The sequence below is a fragment of the Petaurus breviceps genome, unplaced genomic scaffold, assembly GCF_028583685.1.
Source record: "Petaurus breviceps papuanus isolate PSGF00001 unplaced genomic scaffold, PetGlider_PUasm1.0 100, whole genome shotgun sequence".
NCBI classification, from domain to species: Eukaryota; Metazoa; Chordata; class Mammalia; order Diprotodontia; family Petauridae; genus Petaurus; species Petaurus breviceps.
In genome coordinates this window covers 7,327,838-7,353,498 of record NW_027185573.1, presented here as the reverse complement: position 1 = coordinate 7,353,498, position 25,661 = coordinate 7,327,838, and the positions used below count along the sequence as shown (strand labels likewise).

Genomic DNA, 25,661 nt, shown 5'->3' with positions numbered 1-25,661 from the left:
GAAGGAAGGAAGGAAGGAAAGAAGGAAGGAAGGAAGGAGGAAAACTATGATTAAACTGGAATAAGGAAAGAGTCTTGCAAAAATTCTGAATTTAAAACAGGTGAGGAAATTCCTTCTATAAACACCGGCTCTGGAATTTAGTCAGTCTTAGAACATTACCTAGAACAGAGATGTTAAGCACTCTACCTACAATTCTCCCCAATGCAATTGAACAGATTAAAATGTAATTAGGAAATAATTAACAATAAAAATACAATGAAACATAGATAATGCTAACTTGAGGATTTCTAAGTCAATAGAGGACCTTCAGAGGTTTATATTTACCATTTAGTGGCACCTGTTTTTATTTAAGTTTGGAACCATTTACCTAAACCACTAAGAAGTCAGGTTATTTACCAGGGTTGTAGAGTCATCACATTTCAGGGATGAGTCTTGAACCCAGGATTTCTTGGTGTGAAGGCAAACTCTCTCTGTGTTCACTAGGCCTCTTATTAACACTGTCTCTTAATAAATTCTTGGTTCTATGTAATAATTATTTATAATAATAAATAATATTTATAATATATGCAAAATATTTGTAAATATATCCATGATAACAAATATTTAGAATACCAAATCTTTAGAAATATGTTCATTATAATAAATACTATTTATAAATGTACTAAGCCTTTATAAATATATTCATTATAAATACCATTTATGAATATATTAGAGCTTTATAAGCATATTTATTATGACAACTAATGTCTATAGATATTATAAATATAACATTAATAATGATAATAATATTTGTAATGGTGTAAAACACATAGAGGAAATATAGTAACTGTCTTCAAGTACTTGAAGGGCAGTCACATGGAAGAGAGATTTGACTTTCCCTGTGTGGCCCAATAGGGCAGAACTAAGCAAAATAGGAAGGAGCTGAGATAACATGGTAGATGGGGCTTCAGCTTCTACATCTCTCAAATGAAAGCACTGTCAGAATGTTAAGTAATGGTGATGATGATGATGATGATGCCATTAGTGATACCAGGGTGATGGGGATGGTATCCAATACATATTAAGACCCAGAAAATGAAATGCCCTCTGCACAATCCAGAATCCAGAGTGAGACAGAGTATCAATTTGACAATTTCATTTCTATTACAGATACACAATGGACTTTTTGGAGAATAAATCCCATCATTTAAATGTAATGACTTCTGCTATTGAAAACATTTAAAATATAATCCAATCCCTCCACAAAGTATCTGCTTCAATTCCCCTCCCAGACCTTAGCCATTCTCCTTGAAATCAGGCAGCCTTATCTTCTTACTCCCTTCAGTTTTGAATGATTTCTCTTCTTTCATGCTTACCCAATCATTTTCCATTTCCCTGCTTTTCTGCTGTCCCTCTAATATTCCAATCTTCTCTGAAAAATAAACATTTTATGCTTGTTTTATCTTGGGGGTTCATTTCCCATTTTTTCCTCTCCTTGTATGTTATTTAAATCCTTCAGACATTTATCATGGGTGTTTTAGGCTTTTCCTAGAGAGCTAAGTTACCCAGACAGACATCATCCTAAGTAAAAACCCATTCTTCGAGTGACTGTATTGTAATAGGACCTTTAGATTGCTCAATTTAGCTCACTTTCCTTTCTCTCTCTCTCTCCCCTCTCCCTTTGGCTTTGTTTTTCTTCTTTCCTTGAACACAGGCAGTAGCTTATGCCAAAACAGATGGATGTTCCCTGACATCCATTAAGGAAAAAATCACTACTCAAGGGAAGTAGATCGTATTGCTTTTAAGAATGAGGGTCATAACTCACCAATCAATGCTATTGGTTCTGTGGGAAACTAATCCTTTTATAAGGCACTTGGCCCCTGTGTCATTTCCAGCATTGTGTCTGATGCCTGAGACTCATAAACCATCATTAAAGAAATTAAGGAAGAGAGACAGAGAAGTTATGTATAGAAACTGACTTTTGCCTGAGTAATTCATTAATACTTCACATGCCCCCTCCTAAACAGTCTCCTGAATCTGTCTGCCTCCTGAGCACAAACTCTGACTTCATTTTACCTAAGGGAGGGAGATACATCCTATCCATCAGGGGAAAGGGTATATTTATGTATGATATCATATTTATATCATATTAATAAAATTATGGATTTAGAGTTGGAAGAGACATTATTATCTTGTCATTTTACAGATAAGGAAAACAATGGTGCTCTGGATCCAGATCATATAGGATTCAGAGAGCCAATTGTTAAATTTTCTGTATGAGCATTTACATCTCTGAAATCAGCAAATCTACACATCAGGCCTTGATGAATCTTTCATTGATTGTCTGGACTTAAGGAAGAAAAAATGAAGATTAGACTTAAAAGTACTCACATCTCTCTCTCTCTCTCTCTCTCTCTCTCTCTCTCTCTTCCTCTCTCTCTCTCTCTCTCTCTCTCTCTCTCTCTCTCTCTCTGAGATTTGATTCTTAAACACTTATCAGCAAGTCTCTGATGTAAACCTAAGTCTTCCTGCCTCTGAGCCCAACATTTTCTCTGGTATACCATTCTGACCATGGTGCCTTTTACATGGGTAACTACAACACACAACAGTATAGGACAAACATTTTCTAAAGGCAGGAAAGAAAAGTTTCTGTGAAGTGTGAAACAGTTCTCACTTACAAGGGGGATTACAGAAAACAGTCTTTGGAGAGCCTTGAATGCCCTGGTCAAGCTATATCTGGAGAATTATGTTGGGTTCTTGAACTGCTTCAGATGATCTCCTTTCATTGGAGGTATCCAAGGGATACTATTAATGGTTTGCTGTGGGTGTATAGAGGTGACATATGGCCAGATAGGTACAATTGGATTAAATGATCTTGAGGTCCCTTTTTTTAACTTAATAGGTAATAAGGAGGCCCCAGAAATTGGAGAGGTAAAAGAGAAACACATCAGAGCTATGACTAGGGACAAAAGCAAAGTTGGATGGGATGGTAGGGCAAAGAGAAGATTGCCTGGGGTAGCAGACAGGAAGAAGGATTTGGATAATGGCAGTAATACCTCCCAAATTTCAGTTGCCTGGGACAAAGCATCAGTTTCCCCACCCTAATTCTGGCTCCTCTATGCACAGTGAAGTTCTGCCAATTGTATAAAAGGCAGATTAAAAGAGAAAGAGATTAGGGGCGGCCAGGTAGCACAGCAAGTAAGAGCACCAGCCCCAGTGTCGGGATGACCTGGAGATTGAATCCAGGCTCAGACACTTAGCATCCACCCAGAAACACCTGGCCATGTAACCTTGAGCAAGTTACTTAACCCCAATTGCTTTAAAAAAAAAGAGAGAAAGAGATTGGGGGCCAATAGACCCATTCTGATGTTATTGTAATAGACCAAAAAGTTATGGCCAAGGTAGTGGCTGCAGGGACAGAATGGAAGGGATAAATATGAGAAATTTCACAAAAGTCTAACTGAGAGGGCCTTGTAACTAATTGAATATAAGCTGGAAGGGGTGGAGGGAGAAGAGGCTGTTCTTTGTGGGTTGTTGTTGTTTTGCATGTTTAAGATCATGTGAATCTGCCACTTTTTTCAGCAAGAAGAAGAAACAGAGTTAAGAAGAAAGTAAGATAAAAAACCCCAGCCTACTGCATCCTGAGCATCAGTAGCCTACTTAAAAAGTCTCCATATCTATCCCCACTCCACTGATGACAGAGCTCTTTCCAAACAAATAGGACTTACTATGAGGCAAAGCCTTACTATAGGTATTATTGTGATTATTAACTTTCCTCATTACTATTTAAATAGTCACAAGGTTCTCAGACCTCTAAACACCAAAAAAAAAAACTCCTGGCAAATCAGTTGATGAGATGCTAGCCTTAAACATCACCCATATTGTTAAGACCTTATTTTCACACAGCACTGGCTTATTGGGGGGGGTGTTAAGTTTCTTCTCTGCTGTGAAGAGGAAAGAAGGACAAAGTAGGTACACCAAGGGCATCGCTAAGATTATTTTTATTTGTATCTAATTTATCCTGAATATATCTAGCTTGTACACAGTTGTTTGCATGTTGTCTTCCCCAATGGATTATAAAATCATTGAAGAAAGGGGCTGTTTTTGCACCCCCCCCTTCTTTTGAGAAGAGGATTTCACATAGTGCCTATCAGACAGTAGGTGCTTAACAAACGCTTGTTGACTTATTTTTATCTTGATTTGAAATGCTTTCCAGGTAACTATAGATAGAATCGGTATTTTTGCCTCTTAGCTAATGGAGGATCTCTGATTTTATATTATCAGTGGGTCATAGTGGGATCTTCATCAGTCATGGTCACCTCCAGTTGAGCCCCATGAAGATGTTCAGCCCCATTCATGAAGCATAATTTATCTGGCAGCCATATCAATGAATGAAGGGTCATTGGTGGGATATGAATTTCAGCAGACAATTGTTCACTGCTAATAGATAATCAATGATACTATGCTAAAAACTCTAGACTGTCAGATTCACTGTTCGTTACCAACCACACAATCAACAGTGAATCCATATTTGCACATACTAGAAGAATTCAACAGGGGACTTGGGCGTGAATAATGGGGAAACATATTTCCATGAGTTGGGATTAATGGTGAGGGCCTCCCGCCAAGGCAATCAAGATGCTCAGAAATGCCCAAGGAATCTTCCAGCAGGCCGGGGTCTGGTTCTTGAGACTGAGTGTATTTATTGGATCCCAGTGGGCACACTGCTGATTGCCTCACTCTGGTGTTTTGTGCCTCATGGAGTGCCAAAGAGAAAATTGTTTCCAGAAGACATGGCAGACAGCCCTGTCCCCTTTGCTTCTCTACCTCTATGTTCCTGATCTGTTTATAGCATTGGGGTCCAAGATGATACCAAAACTTCGGTTTTCTTATTTAAAGAAAATTATGAAGTGGCAAGATCTTGGAGTATCTGTGTTCCCTTCCCCATTGAGGACCAGAAGATTATTATTTGAAGCTTATCCCTTCCTAAGGGACTGGTCAATGCATTGCATTTTGGCAACCATCTTTGTCTCAGTTTTCTCATCTGTAAAATGGACTAATAGTCCTTAAAGAGTCCTAGGGCAGCAGTTAATAATCTGTGTCCATAGATAGATTACATGAACTTGGATGGAAAACAAATTGCTTATTTCTTTTCATTAACCTCTAACTGAAATTTAATATTTTCTTCAATTATTTTAATATATTACTCTGAAAAGGGGTCCATTGGTTTCACCAAACTGCTAAAGGTGTCTGTAACACATAAAAAAGGTTAAGAACTCTCTGTGCTAGAGTGAACAGGAGGCTGGCTTTGTAATAAGAAATGTCTGGGTTCAAGGTGTGTAACTGATACACAGTGGCCATGGGCAAGGCATATAACTTCTCCAGGCCCCAGGCAACTCTTTAAGACTAGAGGCTACAAAGTGAAAGACTGAATAATGTACATCGCCACAGGAAAATTCCACATGGGAAATTCTCTACAAATGAAATCAAACATTCAGAGAAAAAAAAATGTATGCTACCAGAATCGCACCTAGTGTTTTGTTAGGCTTTGAGCAAATAGAAGCAAACACCCCTGGGGTAAGACACAAAATTAGCCCTAAGGGAAGTGGAAATAGGCCTGCAAGTGTGGTGGAGAAGAGGGGTTAGTCCCTATAAGCAGAAAACAGATAGGAAAGGCAACAGCCAGTAGGGAAGAGAGTTGGAAAATAGCTCAATTGGAGTGTTGCTGCTGGGAGGAGAAAACACACCATGCATACGATAGACTCAGTAGCTTTCAGTTTTACCTAATTTCATATTGCTAACAAGGTACCAAGCTAAGTTATGTTTTTTGCTACTGAAGAACTCTGTTATCAGGGACTGCTAAATAATGGTGACTTGGTGCAAAGGTCCAGTGACCCTATCCTGGTTATAACTTTGTACTCTACATAGCTCAGGGAGATACTGTGGGAAAGGCATTTTGCAAATCATTAAGGGTTATAAAAACATTAGCTATTGTTGCTGCTTTCCCTGGTACAAACAATGGGGCAACACTCCAAGATGGTACTCCAAAATTAGTACAAAGTGTCAATCTAATTGGCCTTTTTCAGTGGTCAGGTTAATGCCTTGGCTGGATAGCTGAGGGCGTAGTCTCCTGGGATTCGGGAGATGATGTGTCCCGCTGGGTTATAGGGCCAAAGTCATGGGGAGCAGGCTGTACACTTCATGGGAAGCAGACACTACACATCTTCAATTTGATGCATGAGGCTAGGGCAGCTCAGTCCTCGTTAGCTTTAATTAGAGTTGTGTGGCTAAATCCCCATGCATCAATTTGAAGCTACAGCCTGAAACAAGGCTTATCATATTATGTGTGATTGGTTTGCCTAGGAGCATGAGTATTATTTTAGCAGGAATCTCTTTCACTAACTAGTTTATTTATGATTCTTTAATTTTTTACAGGGCCTGACACAGGGTTATTGTGTCAGAGAAAGAGAGCCTGTGAATTCTTTCTGTCCACAAAGAATTAAAGCAAAGATGCACCAAGTCAACCATGCTCTGAAAGGTCCTGCTGAAGCCAGAAGCAATGGGGTCTCCACAATGCAAATACAAAGACAGCAGTTATTTATTGAATAAATACTGTGTACAGAGCATCCCTCTTCTGTAGAATATTCAAGAAGGGGGCTGCCAGGTAGCACAGAGAGTAAGAGCACTGGCCCCAGAGTCAGGATGACCTGGGATCAAATCTAGGCTCAGACACTTAGCACCCACCCAGAAACACCTGGCCGTGTAACCTTGAGCAAGTTACTTAACCCCGATTGCTTTAAAAAAAAAAAAAAAGAATATTCCAGAAGACACAATGGAAAATCATTATTTCGGAATGAGGATCAGGAGTTGAGGGAAACTCAGAAGTCAAGGAATCCAAAGCCTGCCCAATCAGAGGTCCATCAGCCATTGATGGAAGGCCACCACCAAAAGGAACGTCACTTCTTCCCAAGGCAATTCGTACCACTTTTCAATCGCTATATTTACTCAAAAGTTTTTCCTGATACACAGCCTAAATTTACCTATCTCCAGTGCCCATTCATTGTTCCTAATTCTGCCCCTCGGGAGCCAACATGATAAGGCTCATTGCACTTCCAGGTAACAGTCCTTTGCAGACTTGAAGACACTATCACATCCACCTGGACCTTGTCTTTGCTCTTTTCCAGAGTAAACATTCAAAGTTCCTTCAACCCAAATGCCAAGACAATTCACACCAGCACCACGACCTTTTCCAGCATTTCCCCTTAGACCCTGATGGAGATATCCTAAGACCATGAACCCAAGAGCCTTGGGAATAGTAATGGTTCCAAACCAGTGCCCTTGGCCATCATCTGGAAGCACTCCCATGGAGATGCAGCCTATAAGCTATTCTTGCAAGTGCTATAGGAACAAATACTGAAGACCTAGAAAAGAGAGGCAACTAGATGGCACAGTAAATAGAGTGCTGGGCCTGAATTCAAGAAGACCTGAGTTCAAATCTAGCCACACTTACAAGCTATGTGACCCTAGGCAAGTCACTCAAATGCTGTCTGCCTCAGTTTCCTCAGCTGTAAAATGCAGATCATAGTAGCGCCCATTTCCAAGTGTTAGGGTGAGGATAAAATGAGATAATAACTCAGCACCTGGTAAGTTCTTAATAAATGTTTGTTTCTCTTCTTCCTTTTTTGCCCCCAAAGTCCTTGGCACTGTCAAATTGTCCAATATCAGAAACTGACATGATTTTTATCAGTCAAAATGACAGTAAAGACAGTAAATGCATTATCATCTGCTTTGCCCTTGTGCTCTAAGGGCCATTGGATCTTTCCATCTGACTTGACGCTGAAATATTCCGTATGTATTGTCTCCCCCCTTCAAATGCGAGCTCTTTAAGATAGAAACTGTCTTACTTTCCTATCTGAGTCCCAATGCTTACCTCAGTACTTGTCACATAGTAACTGCTAGCAAATGCTTTATTCTTTCATTCAACTCTCATATGGCACAACATCTGGACTCCTTATCATGCCACACACCTTCCTTTGGATACTCTGGCTTGCCTATGGCTTCCCTACCATGTCGTGCCCACACCTGAACCCAATGCTCCTGGTGTGTTCTGATGAAGGCAAGGGATTCTGCCTTCCTGAGATTCACCTAATGCAAAGATTGGAATAGAGAACCTCAACATCCCTTCCAACTTAAAATTCAGCAAATCTGGCTGTATGGACAACACATCAAGGGACCAAGTGTATAGAGATGCTCTCTCTACATCTACAAGGAGCTGGCATTATGAAAGCAATTTTCAGTTAATCTGAGAGCAATAACCAAGACCAACTTCATTCTGACCTGTCCCAAAGGAGTCTCTCCTCCTGGAGAGCTGGAACAATGTCTTCTTGGTTTGGTGTCCCCGTTCATCGAATACATGTGAATACACAGACGAATTTGGTGGGACTCTAACAATATTAAGAGAAAGGAGGAACTTCTAGCCTAGTGGTGCAGGTAGCCCTGAATGCCTTCCCCAGAGAGCTGCTATTTGCTTTCCACAGTTCTCTACAAATATGAACTATTTAGGGGATGGAGCTGAAATCATCGTGGGGAGAAGATGGTGCTAAAACCAACAGAAAAGCCATGATTCCATCTAAGCAACATGATATTTTAGAAAAACTACTGAATCTGGGCACAGAGAAACTGGGTATGAATCTTGGCTCTGTCATTTACTATCTGTGACCTTGGGCAGATAGTTTTACTTCCTGAGTCTTTAATTTCCTCATTTATATAATGGGTTGGATAGTCCCCTGAGGTTCTCTCCAGCTCAAAATCCATGATCCCCAGATCCTGTTCAATGATTGGATAATCCCATACTCTGATTAGAGTAAGAAGGGTAAAACTCTGAGCTAGATTTAAAGCCAGAGGACCAGGATTCCAATTCTGACTTTGCTAGCTGTCTGGCCATGGACAGTTCACTTAACCTGTCTGTGTCTCATCTGGCAAAAGATAAGATGCCTTCTCAACTGCCAGCTTTAAGTGTCTAATCCTATGACACCAGTCCCTGTTGGCTTTTGTTTTCAGAACAACCATTTCTGGATTTGAACTTTGAGCTTGTATTCCCCCACCTCCTCCACTTTCCCCTCCATCAGAAGTTCCAGTCCTAAAAAATCCTTTGAGATGGCTGCACTCCCTTCTAATAGCCAATGAAAGGCACAAAACAAAACCCTATGCAATGAAACTCATTTAAATCCATGCTTAGAAAATTGGAAGGACATATTCCCTCCAGGCATCATGGGAATCACTCCTGATCAGGTAACCATATGCTCAGAGTGAATATTTTAAATTAAATTATCTCTAATGATCGTTTTAATTAAGATGCTGATCTGTTTCCCTGAAAAGCACCTTCCTCCTCACCTTTGGCCTTGAATGTGTTTCTCCTCCGAGCTGGGCTCCAGATTTTCTTTGGGAAGACCCAAGTATCTTCCATTCTATCTCACAGTTTTATTTGTCTCTATGTTGTGCTTAAACCCCTAAGCACAATAATTGGGCTTTCAACATTGTATGGTTGTCTTTCCAGGTATGGATGTCACTTTATCCACTGACTTATTTTCCCAGGCAAAGTTCTATCACTAAGGGAATATATGCAAATGGACCCAAGATTGCTTAGCAACCTGAAAGCCTTCTCTGGAGACCAGCATCAGGGCTGGAAACACGGCCTGTTTGCCTAAATGTTTGCTCTCTGAGTTGGCATGACTTAAATATTTGTCTTATTATGAGGTGGAAGGATGACATGCTATTTTGCAATTTCATAACTAGTACCAGGCCTATCAGGTCAGCAGATGCCCCAAGAAGTTTTAAGTCATCAAGGTTTACCCTGGGATTTAGCTCCCTCTGATCTGTGACCCCCCCTGGAGCATATAATGAATATGGGTAAGAAAATGAATCATAGATATGGGTCTCCCTGGCTGGAGTTTCCCCCTCCTAATGTCAGGAATTAAAATCCCACAGTGACTCATAAAAACCATAAATGGGCATTTTGGGATCTTATACAAGTTTATTTTATTGGAAAAGGGAAACAAGCCAGACAACTCCACTTGGTTTTCTCACTGCAATCCTAATTAATCTCAGCAAAGCCCTGGATCATCTAGAAGGTACCTAGAGGGTAAAGCCCCTGTGCTGATTCCTCTGTCTCTCTAGGGAGCAGATTTTCTAGCAGAGTGGTCAGCAAAGTCAGTAGTAGGAAATTACCCACGAGCCATCTTCTAAGACTGATTATTTGCAAAGCACATGCAAACTTTGCAGTTATTTCTGTACAAACAACTGAGCCCCATACTCTATCTTCCACATACTATGTTCTAGTCAAACTGGTGTAGATGCTGATCCCCCATATTTTATATTCTACATCCCACTTCCACATCTTTGTTATTTTTAATTATAATTTTCATTTCACTGATTATTTCCCAATGATATTTTTAAGATTTTTAACATTCATTTAAAAATTTTGAGTTCTGAATTTCTCCTTCCTTCCCACCCATTGAAAAGGCAAACAATATGATATCAATTATACATGCTTCCATATCTTTTTAAAGGCTCTTTCCCCAAGCCTGGAACACACACCCTCTGTACCTTTTCTTCTTGGAATCTAAAGCTTCCTGAAATTCTCATTTCATGTACCATATCCTATACAAGATCTTTCCTGATCGCCCCAGTTCTTAATGCCCAACCTCCCCTCACACACAAAATACTCTGCATTTTCTATTAATACACTTTGTGTTTATTTATCTGTGTACATGCTTTATGCCTCCATTAGAACATAAGGTCCTTGAGGGCAGGGACTATTTCCTTTTTATCTTCATAACCCTAAGACCTAGTGCATTACCTGACAAAACAGAAGACACTTAAGAAATGTTGTTGAATGAATGAGGATGAATCTGATGATGGTGCCCAAAACCATAGGGGAAAAGAAATAGTTCAGACTCTCAAATAAATCTTTCCTTTCTTCACATAGAAGTATTTTATAATGAGCCATACTTTGCCGGCATCTTTATGGATTTATGCTCCATTATATCCCAATGCATTAACGGCCATGAAGTACATCCAACTTACAACTAAGCACTTTGCATTTATAGCTGAGACTTGGCCAATGGATTTTATGCAGCATCAGAGCATGCCCTTCCCAACAGATGCCTCATCTGTCTCTCCCAGAGCAGGCCAGACAACCTTACATGATGGCGGATGGGGCTGAGAAGGTGCTCCTGGAGAGTATGGTTTTGTCTTAAAAGATGGTATTTTCATTCTAGGGGCTGCAGGATTTCTGTATTCATAAGGCCCCTGATGGTATGGAAACATAACAGGGAGAGTAGATAGGAATGAAAGGGAGGCTTCTAGCTTGTTCCCCAGCATCAATATATGGGACAATGACCCCAAATGCTCCCAAGTGTAGTTAAGGTCCTGCTTTATTTCACACATGATTCTTCAAGGTCAGTAAGCTCTCTGCTTCTAAATTAAAGAAGAGTGGGATGAAATGAGCCATTTGGATTGGCAGAATGATTGTTCAAAGCCTTCATTTGGTTCATTTAAACAATGACATAGAAAAACAGAATAAATCCTCTCCTGCTTTATTTCTAGCTCACCTAATTCTCCAGACTGTTCCACCTCACCACCAGCTTCCTTCCCCACCTAAGTTTGTCCTGAGATCTGCTCATATATTGATGAGTCCCTGCCCATAGGTTTGTGAGGAGCTCCAGCCCTGCTGCTCACTTCATTACTAGCTGACTCACTCTCTGGATTGCTTTGCCTCCTCACAAGCTGCCCTTTCTCCTCCATATATCTCTCTACTATTCAGTTCCCCTTTATATTATCACATAAGCTTCTTAAAAATAGAAACTATCTTATTTTATTATCTCTCCTTATCATCTCTCCATCCATCTATCTATCTTTCTGTCTCTTTCTCATATCTCTAATCTCTCTCTCTCTCCCTCCCTCCCTCTCTCTCTCTTTTTCTCTCTCTCTCCTCTCTCTCTCCCTTTCTCTCTCTCTCCCTCTCTCTCTCTCTCTCTCCCTTTCTCTCTCTTCTCTCTCTCTCTTCTCTCTCTCCCTCTCTCTGTCTCCTCTGTCTCTCTCCTCTCTTCTGTCTCTCTCTCTGTCTCTCTGTCTCTGTCTCTCTGTCTCTCTCTCTGTCTCTGTCTCTCTCTCTCTGTCTCTCTCTCTCCTCTCTCTCTGTCTCTCTCTCTCCCCCCCCCACAACATTACTGTTTCACCTCTTACAGTTCTTGTGTCCGAAGCCCCAAAGCTCCATGACATTCCTTCTGCTCCAAACCTTCTTTTCCTGATGTCCCTGGATATGAGTGTTCTCTCTCGCCTCAGATTCAAATGTTCTCTGCTTCTCCAGCATGGGATCATAGGATAATAAATTTGGAGCTTTAAGGAGCTTGGATTGCATCCAGTCTACCCCTTCAGTTCACTGAAGCAAAGAGACATGACATTATCTGCCCAGGGTTGCACAGACTTGAGGCAGGATTCAAGCTTGGGTCTTCCTGACTCAAGCGCTGGCACCTTTGGCCAGCCTGGATGTCGCATCCCTCTCTCTACCATGAGCTCCTTGAAGTCTTTGCTTTTCAAACACATAGTTTTCATTTTTGTGTTTATATTCCCAGTTACCAGCATGGAGCCTTACACAGAAGATGTGTTTAATAGATACTTGTTGGATCAACCTGATGGGTTTAATAAGTAGTTACTAGGGTGATAAGTGCTGGAGATACAGAGAAGAAAAACACGTATTCCTTGATCTTAGAAAAGCTTCAGTCTACCAGACTGTAAGTAAATGATATATGTGTATAACCTTGGGGAAGTCACTCAGTCTCCCTGGGTATCAGTTTCTTCATCTAGCGACATCTGGGTAGCACAGTAAATAGAGTGGAGGCCTGAAGTCAGGAAGACCTGGGTTCAAATCCACCCTCAAAGTCAACCTACTTTGCCTCAGTTTCCTCTTCTGTAAAATGGGGGGGGGTGATAACAGCAGCACCTGCCTCCCAGTGTTGTTGCCAGGATCCAATGAGATAATCATTATAAAGTGTTGGACACAGTGCCTGGCACATAGTTGACACTGTAAAAATAAATGTTGGCTGTTATTATCTATATAAGGAAGAGGTTGGATTCAGTCTGTCAAGTCCCTTTCAGCTCTAACCTACGGTTCTGAGGCACCTCACCTCTCTGGGTCTCAGTTTCCTCATCCATTTACAAAGAGAAGGTCAGATCTGATGAGCTACTAGGGCCCTTTTAGCTTGAAATCTACAATTCTATGGTCCTAAAAGAGGAAAGAAATCAGTTGAACTTTGACTCTTCTCCATCATGCCCATTACTGAAGGTGAAGGATAATTATATGGAGAGGAATTCAGCACTGGAGCCCTGCTATTTAAAATTAGGTCACACTCTCTTCTGCAAGAAGAATAAATAAATAGACATTTACATTTCCAGAGTGGAGGGGAATTTGGTTAGTAGGGCTCTAAGCTTGATTAATATTAGAGCTTCTCACTTACACAAACTAATAATAGTCCCAGTATCAATAACTCCCTCGGATGCCTTCAGTGCTAATCTTTTATTGCTTTCTCTGCCCATGTTTCAAGCCCATATGTTTACAAATCCAGTCAAGGATTTTTCCCCCTTGTGTCTAGTAAAACGTGTACTAAACAACATGTCTATTCTGTCCCACCCAATGAACCAATCATTTAATTAGTTTTAAGGCAAGCAGACCTCCTCTGACTCACTAATTATCATCATCTCACCATCTTAATGCCTATTCTTTATGGTCACAGTTGTGCATGGAGAAGACAAGGGTCTTTATTGATCCTCCAGCCCACCCTCTGTCTGTCTCACTCATTTTGCCTAAAACTATAGGAGCATCCAACCACATCCTTACTATCAAAAATTGAAAACCTGGATTTAGAGTCATGGGACTTGAGTTTGGAAACCAGTTCTGCCATTGACTAGCTGTGTGACCTAATGTAAATCTCTTCAACTGTCTGTGTATTTGGAAAATAAGAGGATTTGATTAGAGGACTTTTATGGTCTTGTCCAGCTCTAAATATTTGATTCTATGACCTTGAAAAAATCAATGGGCCATCGGTAGATAGTGAGGTCAAGGCTTTAATTATCTGGGAGCAAGAGGATGGTTTGAACACCCCAAATATAAGGACATATGGTACCATGAAGAAAGAGTTGAGAACATCATTCTCTTCAGCCGTGGTTAGGTCACATTAGAATACCATGTTTGCTTCTGAATGCCACATTTTTGCAAGGAAATTAATATGCTAGATAGACATTCGATTATTATTATAATTATTATTTCATGTGACCTTTACAACAACCTCTAAGGTTGTTACAGATATTATCAACCCATTTTACAGATTAAGGAACAGATCATAGAGTCATAGATCTAGAACTGAAAAAAGCCTTAGAGGCCATCAATACATTATTTCATAAGTGTATCATGAGTAAAACAAAAGGACTGAAGGAGAAGGCTGTTATCTTAACTGGTAAGGGCCAGGGAGGCTTCAGAGAGGAATTTTCACTTGAGCTGGGATGGTACCTCTTTAAAACCCTTATTTCATCATGCATCATAGTTATCTGTGTAAGAGAGAGTGTGGTCAGCCCAGGAGACAAGAGAAAATGTTGGGCTTGGAGGCAAAAAGACCTGGATTAGGCTCTTGCTTTGGTTATTCATCTATGTGACTCTAGGCAAATTACTGAACTTCTCTCTACTTAGAGCAACTCCTTAGGACTTACCTGCTAAGCACTAGATGGGTTGCAATTTGTGCTGGTGGAATGACTTCCCTTGCTATGAGTTTTCTTTGCTAATGGAATCACAGATTCTTTCAGCATTCACAAATAGCAAGGTATCTCTGCATGTGTTCCGTTCCCTTAGGAGATGATAAACTCCAAGACATTATGGCCTATATCTTGTCTAAAAGCATGCGACCCCACCCCCAGTCCCTGATATAGTGTTCTGAACACAGAAGGCACTTACTGTTTTTAAGTCATTTCAATTGTGTCTGATTCTTCACAATCTCATTTGGGGTTTTCTTGGCAAAGTTACTGGAATGGTTAGCCATTTCCTTCTCCAGATCATTTTACAGATGAGGAAACTGAGGCAAACAGTGTTAAATGACTTGCCCAGCTATTAAGTATCTGAGTCTGGATTTGCACTCAGGTCTTCCTGACTTCAGGTCTGGCACTTTATCTACTGCATAGAACTTTTTATGCATATATACAAATTTTCAAGTGCAGAAGGGCATGGGCCTAATTTTGAAGTGAAAGGGAAAATACTATTTGTCTGGCGTTTAGTCCATGTGAAGGTAAATAATAAGATCAAAGACCAATCCCAGTTTGTGATGAGACTTAAATTCCCAAGCAGTTTGAATTATATTAGGTGGGTAATTGGGAGACACTGATGATTCTTGAGCAGATGAGAGACACGGCTGTATCTATACATGGACAAGATTATACGGGAGTATGAAGAAAAGGAGAGATTGGAAGGTGAGAGAGAAAGTTTAGGATGCTATTGCAAGTAGACTAGGTAGGCAGCAGTGAGAGTCTAAACTAGAGCTGAGGCAATGGGAATGAAGAAAAAGGAGCAGGTGTTAGGGACATCTGAGAAAGAGTCTACACGTAGGATGTGTCCCAATACAATGTTCAATTGAAGTAAAACTTCTAATGTCTCCTCTATGCTTCATCCCCTTCCACGGGTCGAGCTCTATTCCTTTTCTCTACTGAACAAGATAAGATTTATCATGTAACGTTTAAAAAGAAAGACGAGATTCCCTTTTGGGAATGGGGGCAAAGGAAAGGCCACTGTGACCCTGGAGTCTTGTTGTAACAGGTTACTCTTTCCAGCTGTTGCTGGTTGGAATTTCTTTTAGGAAGGGGAGGACATTTGGGTTGTTTAAAATTTTATTTTATTAATATAGGGAACTCCCAGCGTGAAAAGTCCTTCTGTCAAAATAGATGAACTCTGTGTTTTGTGAAAGCATTTTACATGTGCTATCTCATGTGATCATTGGGACGTGAACCTAGGTCTTCTGGTCCCAAATCTGGGTCGTTGGCCAAAGTATCCTATCACCGCCCCCACCCCTGATGCCGTAGCCGACAAGAGAAGGGCCAGAGTTAAATGGCAATGGAGCCGCATTTGGTACAAAATTAATAGAAGCATGCCTCGGGAAAACAAAAACATGATGAATTATTTAGTAATGATCTTCACGTCCTGGAAATGATCTCCTTGAAGGAGAGCAATCATTGAGGGAATCAAAATGTGCTTTTAAGAGTCATAAATCGTATGATACGTTAAGAACAAAAAAACAAAAACACCAACATCTTAAGGGGGGGGGATTGCAGACCTGTGACTATTCAGAGGTTCATTAATATTGTCAATAATAATAGCTAACATAAGAATAATCATAACTAGCATTTATATAAAGCTTTAAGTGCACAAAGTACTTTACAAATACCCCATTTTGTCCTCACAACTCTAGAAGGTAGATGCTCTCATTAGCAAATGACTTGCCCAAAGTCATACAGCTTGGAAATATCTAAGGTTAGATTTGAACTCATGTCTTCCTAACTCCAGGGCCAGCATTCTATCCACTATACCACCTACCTGCCTCCAGGCCTTCAGGGAATGGATGGATTATAGAGATTTGGGTGATTCTAGAGCTGGAAATGGTCTTAGTTAGAATCCGAACCCATCCTTTTTCAGATAAGGGAGATGAATCCCAGAGAAGTTAGATCAATTACTTATGGTCACACAGCTCATAAGCTCATAAGCAGCAGAGTTGGAATCTGAACCCAGGTTTTGCTCACTGAATATCTAATGCTTCATGCTCTACACATGGCCTCACCATGGCTGCTAAGGCCCCTTCCCAAGTTGATTTTTGAATCTAGTTCAATAATGGCCCAATAAGAAAAGAAAAAAAAAACAAATTAAACACTTTGGGGGAACTTATAAAGGGTTACACCAATAGACTGGGTGAATATTGAGTTCTTTAGCACCAGGCAAAATGATTACCCTGAAACAAGGACTCAAAAGGAAAAAAAAAGGTTCCAGGACTTTTCTAATTATGTTATAATTGCTTTCTTTGTGGCTGGTTGTGATAGCTATCATTTCTGGTTCACCAACTTATGAAGTCTACATTTTACACAAATGATCCTGATTTTTTTCCAACTCAATGGCCCATTTCCAAGGAGACAGTGAGAAAGCAGGCAATAAGCCCCCGCCTCAGCCATTTGCTGGGAATGAAGTTAACGAGACTATCTTTAGGACAAATGGGATGCAAAACAGTGTACCCTGCAAAGGCAGCCCTGTGGGGGCCTGACCAGAGAAAGCTGATTTCAAGCAGAAACTACCCTGGCAGAACAGCGAGAGACACGACTGCTGCTGGCACCCACTACTATCTATTTTGCCTTCTCTTTATTTCCTGAAACCACTGTAATTTAGCCCTCTTCATAAAAAGCCCACAAGGACACCTTTTCAGTCTCTGCCTGTGAAAGTCACACCATCTACATCAGGAAAATGATTGCATTCAACAGATGTGAAGATGGAAACCAAAGGAGACATAATTTGTGGTATTCAAATCTCTCCGTCTTTGTCTCTCAGACCTTTTTTCTTTTTCTGTTATGTTCTCCCTTTTTGCAAGTAAGGAAATAAGGATTTCATAAGTACCTACTGCATGCTGGCAACTATCTCATTTGATTCTCACAACAACTGTGTGAGGTGGGTGCTATACTGATCTCCATTTTATAATTAAGGACACTGAGGCAGACAGAGTTTTAGTGACTTGTCCAGGGTCTCACAGCTGGGAAGTGTCTGAGGCAGAATTTGAACTCAGGTCTTCCTGAAGGCAAGTCCAATGTTCTATCCACTGCACCACCTAGAATGAGTTCATGTCACCTATCTAGGCATTTGGTAAATGTTGGCCATAGATCTACTACATGCAAAATTGGGTGAGATACCAAGATGAAAAACACCCAGTACCTGCCCTCAAAGAGCTTATAGTTCAGTAGAGAACTCATAAGATGGAGTACAAACCCCATTCATGTTAAAAATGAGGAAACCTAGTCTGAGAAGTTAAATGATCTGCCCACACTCACATGACTAGTAAATGTCCTACCTAGGCTGGATATGAACTCAGGTGGTACAGAGGAAAGAGCACCATGCATGGTATCAGGAAGACTCAGCTTCCTGAGTTCAAATCCAACCTCAGACACTTCCTAGCTGTGTGACCCTGAGTAAGTCACTTCACCTGTCTGCCTCAGTTTCCTCATCTGTAAAATGAGCTGGAGAAGGAAATGGCCAACCACCCCAGGGTCTTTGCCAAGAAAACCCCAGATGAGGTCATGGAGAGTCAGACGTGACTGAAAATGAACAACATGCTGACTCCAAGCCTAGAGCTCTGTGTGCTGTATGTACCACCCAACTCCTTGAGTAACACAAGACTGTATGTGATGCGTGCCAAATGAACAGTATGAATAAAATCCCCTGAATTACGGGAGTCGGGGGAGCGCAGTAGGACAGTGCTTTGCACATAGTAGGTAGGCATTCCATAAATGTTTTTTGGGGTGAATTGAGGCTTTTCCTTTAGAGTCCTTCCAGTTTTACAGATTGCACCTGAGCATTTCCTGCAGAGTGGCTGCCTGATGAGCTGTGGCCGCCTGATGGGCTCTGACAAGAGCCGTGTAATGACAGGGACTCCGGGGAGCAGCCTGTGACCTTTGCCAGGTGCCCCTGATCAAACGGCCTTGTTTACTGAAGTCGCCACATTGTTCTTGGTGAGGAAGCATGCACGAAGTGCCCCACAAGAGATTATTATCATTCTGATCAATGTCCATTTTACTCCATGTCACTGCCTCCCTTGAGGAAACTTGCACCCTTCAGCAAGGTGACCCAACATAAGTCAAGCCTTCATCATCTGCTCATTTGAGACCACAACTCACTGACATGTGCATGCTGAGCTCAGTAAGAAAATCATTCAACCTATTCTTTTTATGAATTGTGCAGGACAAATGATGTCTCATGGAGAGAAACTCCCCTTTTTGTCCCCATGCTTTCACGCTGGCTCTCCTCCATGGCTGGAAATCCCTCCACTTCCAAGAACCTTTGGACTCCTTCAAGACTGAATGTGAGTATTACCTTCTACATAAGGCCTTCCTGAGCTGCCAGCTCCTTAGGCCCTCTCTGTCCCCAAAAGACCTTGTACCTATTAACTACAGAGGGAGAGGGAGAGGGAGAGAGAGACAGACAGACAGACAGACAGACAGACAGAGACCGAGACAGAGAGACAGAGACAGGGAAAGAGACTGAGAGACAGAGACAGAGAGAGAGAGACAGAAACAGAGACAGAGAGAGAGGGATTAAGAGAGAGAGGGAGAGGGGGGAGAGGGAGAGAGGAAGACAGAGACAGAAGGAGACAGGGAGAGAGAGAGAGAGAGAGAGGGAGAGAGAGATAGATTAGTAGATAGATAGATAGATAGATAGATAGATAGATAGATAGATAGATAGATAGATAGCCAGAAAGATAGACAAATCACATAGAAAGATAGACAGGTTGACAGAGGATAGGTATCTAATACATATAAGGTGATCTATCTCTGTCTCTCTATCAACCTATCTGTTTATCTCTCTATCTATCTATCTGCCTATCTATCTATTTATCTACATACATTTATATATCTATCAATTATCTATCTTTCTATTTACCAATTATCTATTTATTTATCAATTATCTGTCTGTATATCCATCCATCTTCTATCTACTATTTATCAATTATCTGTCAATTATTTCTGTTTGTTTACCTATCCCTCCATCTACTATTTATCAATTATTTCTATCTATCTGTCTCTATAATCTTAATTTATATTTGTAAAGATCTTTTAGTTTTGCATAGGATTTTGTACATAACAACCCTCAAAATATAAGTAGTACAAAGATTTTATTGCTGTTTTGCTGGGCCTGAGTTCAAATCTAGCCTCAGACACTTAATAGCTGTGTGATCCTGGGTAATTCATTTAACCCTGTTTGCCTAAATTCCTCATCTGTAAAATGATCTGGAGAAGGAAATGGCAAACAGCTCCAGTATCTTTACCAAGACAAACCCAAATGAGTCAGACACAACTAAAAATTAAGAAACAACAGCAAAACAACATTTGGTTTTCGTAAGTGAAGTGTCTTGCCCTCAGCCACCAGAAGAGCATGTAGCTGAAGCAGGATTCAAACCCAGGGGAGTTGTCTCCATCCAGGTGACATGGTTCCTGGCCAGAATGGACAGTCTTGAATGCTGAGAGGGTAGGGTCTCTAGGAAGTGGGAAACCATTAGAGATTTGCAGAGTTCTATGCTGACCTTGAAGGGGTCAGTGCCAAAGGTCACAGATGTAAACCTGGAAGGCATCATAGAGGACATCAAGTCCAACTCCATTTTATAGGTGATAATACTTAGGTATGGAGAAGGTAAATGACTTGTTCCAAGTCATAGAGGAAATAATCAATAGAGGCAAGATTTGAACCCAGATGCTCTGCCACGAAATGCTGCTCTCCTTCCACTCTATGATGGCAGCCTTATAATGGGCCTTTCTGAAGAGTAGCAAATTTGGTCACTCCACTGACATCAGAGGCTGGTGTCCATGGCCAGACCAGATCCCTCTCTTTACACACTGCTGCCTTCTATGGGTTTCTGAAGGCCGTAAGACTTGGCAGCTTGTCATTTTAATTTCTAGTGTTTTGAATTCATCGCAGAATAATTGTCTTATAGATTTTTGGTGCAGGCATATTTACTGTTTTCCCTTTCACTTTGGAAATGATGTAGTATAACAAAAGTAACTTTAATTATGCTGGTGCCGCTGAGAGCTGAAAATTGCTGGTATTTTAGAAATCAGATTAAGTGTTCCAGACTGAATGTGGATATAAGCATGACAGATTTATAGGGAAAGCACTGACCCATAGGTAGCAACACTGCGAAGTCAGCTAAGTTTGTCTTGGAAATCCCAGGGTCATGGATCTGGAGACTGAGAGGATTTCACAGAGGCCATCTACTCTGAACTTGTCATTTAACAGAGAAGGGAACTGGGGACTATGGAGGTTAAACCATGCAAGTAGGAAGACCCATAGTTAGGGTTTGAGTTCAGGTCATAGGACCATAGAATCTGAGAGCTGAAAGGGACCATAAATGGTCATCTGATCCAATCCAAATGTGATAGGAATCGCCATTATAACATACCCGACAACTGGTCCTCCAGTCCCTGCTCAAAGTCCTCCCAGGAAGGGGAAGCCACAACCTGTCTAGGCAGCTCATCCCAGTTTTAGACAAGTTCTAATTGTTAGGGAAATGCTTCCCTTTACATCAAGGTCAAATCTGCCTCTTTGGAATATCACCATAGTTTTTTATCTGGAAGAGACTTGAGATTCAATCAAGTCTAAGCTCATTTTATAGATTTTACAGATGATGAAACTGAGGCCGGAGAAGCTCATCACTTTGCCCATGGCCAACAGTCAATAATTATTTCTTCAGTATCTACTAGGTGCCAGGCTCTATGCTAAGTACGCCTCAAGGATACAACTATGAAGACAAGGTGTCTGCTCTCAAGGAGTTTAGTTATACAAGTAGTAACTATAGGAGGCAGGATATGAACCTGGGTCTTTGGATGCAAACTTCAAAGCTCAATCCTCTACAAAATGCCGTAGCTCCCATTTATTGCTTACGGTCCTGCTCTCTGGGGCCAAACAGAGTCAGTTAAATTTCTTCTCCACATGACCACCCATCAGATACTTGAAGACAGTTTTTCTGTTCCCCTAAATCTTCTCTTCTCCCAAATTAAATTCATCCAGTTCTTTGGACTAATATGCATAAAACTTAAGATCAAGTCTCTTCACCCTCCCAGCTGGCTTCCTCTGGACACTCTCCTCCTTCGAAAAGACCTTCTTAAGCCATGGAAGCCAAGACTGAACCCAGTATTGCAGATGAGGTCTGCCAAGGGCTGAATATGGTGAGACCATCATCTTTCTATTCCTGTAGGTTGTTGCTGCTTTTGTTGAGTTGTTTTCAGTTACATCTGACTCTTCATGACTTCATTTGGGGTTTTCTAGGCAAAGATAATGGAGTGGTTCTCCATGTCATTCTCCAGCTCATTTTACAGATGAGAAAACTAAGGCAAACAAGGTTAAGTGACTTGGCCAGGTTCACACAGCTAGTAAGTATATGAGGCCATATTTGAACTCAGGTCTTCCTGACTCTAGACCTGGAGCTCTATCCACTGTAATTAGGGTCTTATTAATAGAGCCTCAGATGGCCTTAATTTTGGGGCTGCCAACCCACTCATATTAAGCCAGAAAATCCCTAAAGCCCTCAAATCTTTCTCAAACTGCTATTTTACCAGGCTTTATTCTCTATTTATGAATCTGATTATTTTTTGTGCTCAAGTGTTAGAGTTTACATTGATCCCTATTGAATTCAAACTTATTAGCTTCAAATCAATGTTCTGGTGCCAGCTGGGATCTTTTTGGATCCCTCTCAGCTTTTATGTGTTAAACATAAAACATTAAACACACCATCCATGCCTTTATCCACATCATTGATAAAAAATGTTCAACAACACAAGGCCAAGTGAAGATCCCTTTGGCCCTTCTCTGGAGACCTCTGATCTTATTGACATTGAACCACTAACAAGTAGTATTTAACTCCATCCAAACAATTCAGAATCCTTCTAATCGTATTATTGCTCAGTCTACATCTCTCCACCTTCTCCATAAAAACCATATAGGATGATTTATCAAACGCTTTGCTAAAAATGAGGAAAAGTATATCCACAATATTCCCTTCATTTTCTAGTTTACTGACCCTTTCAGATTAGAAAGGGAGAGTGAGTATGGAGTAGAGGGGCAGGGCTCTTTGCTTTCTGACTTCCTGCCTCTATTCCCTGTCCCCCTTCCTGCCCCTTTATTTCACTGAGGGCTGCTGTCAGGTACTCAATGTCTCTCTGCTTCCTTTGACATCTCCCTTCTCCTAGTCACCCACTTGCCCCCCAGTCATTAAAAGCATCTCTTGGCTAAGGGTAAGATGGGTTATTTCTTCCTCAACAGAATTTAAGTCTGCCTCTTCCCTTACTCAAGGGAGTGTGCAACCTAAGATTCTCACTGTGGGATGAAAAGATTCGTATCTGTGTATGAATGTGTGTTTGGAGGTTATTGGGAGAGAAAAAAATAAAGCTTCCCATGAGTCTTCATCCCACAAGGTCACAGCACTGGTGAGTATCTGCAGCCAACCCCACACCAGTTGTGAAATGTCCTAAGCCAGAAAGTGTGTGGGATCAAAACATGGCACCAACATTGTCTCAGGCTGTGCTGATGACAATGTAAGTCAGTAGTTGTTCCTGATAGGCAGGTTTCCCCTCCCCCAACACAAAATGATGAAGTCAGGAGACCTGCATTCCAGTTCTCACATTGTTGCTGTTCAGCCTCTTCAGTCATGTTGGACTCTCTGTGACCCCCTTTGGGGTTTTCCTGGCAGAGATACTGGAGGGGATGGCCATTTCCTTCTCCAGCTCCTCTTACAGCTGAGGAAACTGAGGCAAAGAGGTTAAGTGGCATGTCCAGGGTCACACAGCTAGTAAGTGTCTGAGTCCACATTTGAATTCGGGTCTTCCTGACTTCAGGCTGAATGCTTTATCTACTGTGCCACCTAGCTGTTCTAGTTCTCCCATACTATAGCACAAGTCACTGCTCTTTGGCATCCAGCCACCTCTTTCATGAAATGAGGAAGAAGGATTACATGACATCTGAGAACCTCAGAGGAGGAGAAAGAGAAGGAAGAGGGAAGGGGGAATGAAGAGGAAGAGGAAGGGGAGGAGGAGGAAGAGGAAAAGAAAAAAGAGAAGAAGAGAAGGAGGAAGATGAAAGAAGAGAGGAAAAAAGGAGGCGAAGAGGAAGGGAAAGAAGGAAGGAAAGAAGGAAGGAAAGAAAGAGGGACGGAAAAAGAAAGAGAGAAAGAAAAAGAAAGGAAGTCACTAATAAGTAACATTTATACTTATTAGTATAAATAACTATTTTATTAGTAAATAAGTAATAAGCAACTAATAAGTTACTATTAATAACTAATAAGTAACATTTATACAGCACTTTAAGGTTTGTTATATTAGAAACAGGTTAGCATGATGGACGTGGAGTCCAGATGACTTGGATTCAAACCTTGTCTCTGATTCTTATTATCTATGTTACCTCACTTGACCTCTCTGAAGCTCAGTTTTCCTCTCGGTAAAATGGAAATAAACAGAGATCCTACATTACTGTATTGATGTGAGGATCCAACAATTTCATGCAAGTAAACCCCACATTTCTGTGTAAATGTGAGCTGTGATAAAGGGCAGTCCTTTACCATTTTCCAAGCTTTGTCACTCTTGTTTATCCATTCAGTTCTTACCACTGTCTAGGGAGGTAGCCAGGGAAGGGCACATGATCCTCACTTTGTCAATGAGGAAACTGATGTCTAGGAGCAGAAGGGACTTGGCCACAGTCACATAGCTAGCAATGAACCAAACTGGAAACAGGACACTCTAACTCCCCAGCCCAAGTCCCTGAAGTATTAAAGTGCTTTCATATGCATAACATGGATACAGGGACGTACTTAAAGCCATTCGCCTCTCCATGGACCTTGTAGTTCTCTGCGCTGATCCTGGAGATGACTCTGGTCACAGCGATGAGAATGCCAACGTTGACCTGTCCAACAAGAAGCAACAAGGGAAAGTCAGGACTCAAAGTATGCTGGGAATGAGCTCTTTTGCTCTACTCATTGGCTACAAGGGAGTGCTTCTGTTTGGGACAGGAGAGGCAATGAGTTACTTGTGTCATGATAATGATGCAAGTATAAAGGGAAGATGTGTACAATTGTATTTGTATCTCTCCTTTTCATTTCATCTCTGTTTTTTGGTATATTCTTCCTCCTTCTTAGAAGAAAGCGAAAGAAGAAAATGAGCATAAAATGTTAACACTAATAAAAATATAGAAAAGATAGCAGAAGATCCATACAACTGGGAAATTGTGTTACTACTGTGTTTGATTTCATGGATGAACACCCTCTCATACACATACATACACACAGATACATATGGTCTCATGCATATATATTCACACAGGCACACACTAGTACACATACATTCACACATACACATATAGAATCTTATTTACATATACACATTCATACACATACATATATATACACATTCGTATACATACATATTCACATATACATACTCATAGTCATACATTTATAACATGCTCGCATACACACACATTCTCATTCACATAGATAGAGATATTTTTACATAGTTGTTTACCTGTTGTCTACCCCCTTGAACTGCAGGCTCCTTGAGGGCAGCATGGCATTTAAAAAATTGAGAGGCATAATTTTAGGGTAATTTAATTATTTTACTAATAATGCCAACATTTTGATACAAGGATGGCCATTTGGCAGTCTCTCTCTTAGACCAAAGACAAACAGGGCAGTGGTCTCACAGTTTATATGCCCGTTGGAAGAGTATTCCTGAGGTCAAGTGTCTTGTCCATGGACAAACAGTCAATAAGCTTCTGAGACAGAGAGGAGAGAAAGAGAGAGAGAGAGAGAGAGAGAGAGAGAGAGAGAGAGAGAGAGAGAGAGAGAGAGAGAGAGAG

General features: G+C 40.9%; 1 protein-coding gene across 2 annotated transcripts in view; it reads right to left on the bottom strand.

Annotated features, from left to right (window-relative positions):
- LOC138170670 (adhesion G-protein coupled receptor D1-like) overlaps positions 1–25,661 on the bottom strand; it is a 476,753-nt gene that overhangs the window by 16,534 nt on the left and 434,558 nt on the right. For both annotated transcript variants that reach the window (XM_069100393.1, XM_069100969.1), the window contains one exon: positions 24,619–24,710. In XM_069100393.1, coding sequence (XP_068956494.1) covers positions 24,619–24,710 — 92 coding nt within the window. The remainder of the gene's footprint in view (positions 1–24,618; positions 24,711–25,661) is intronic.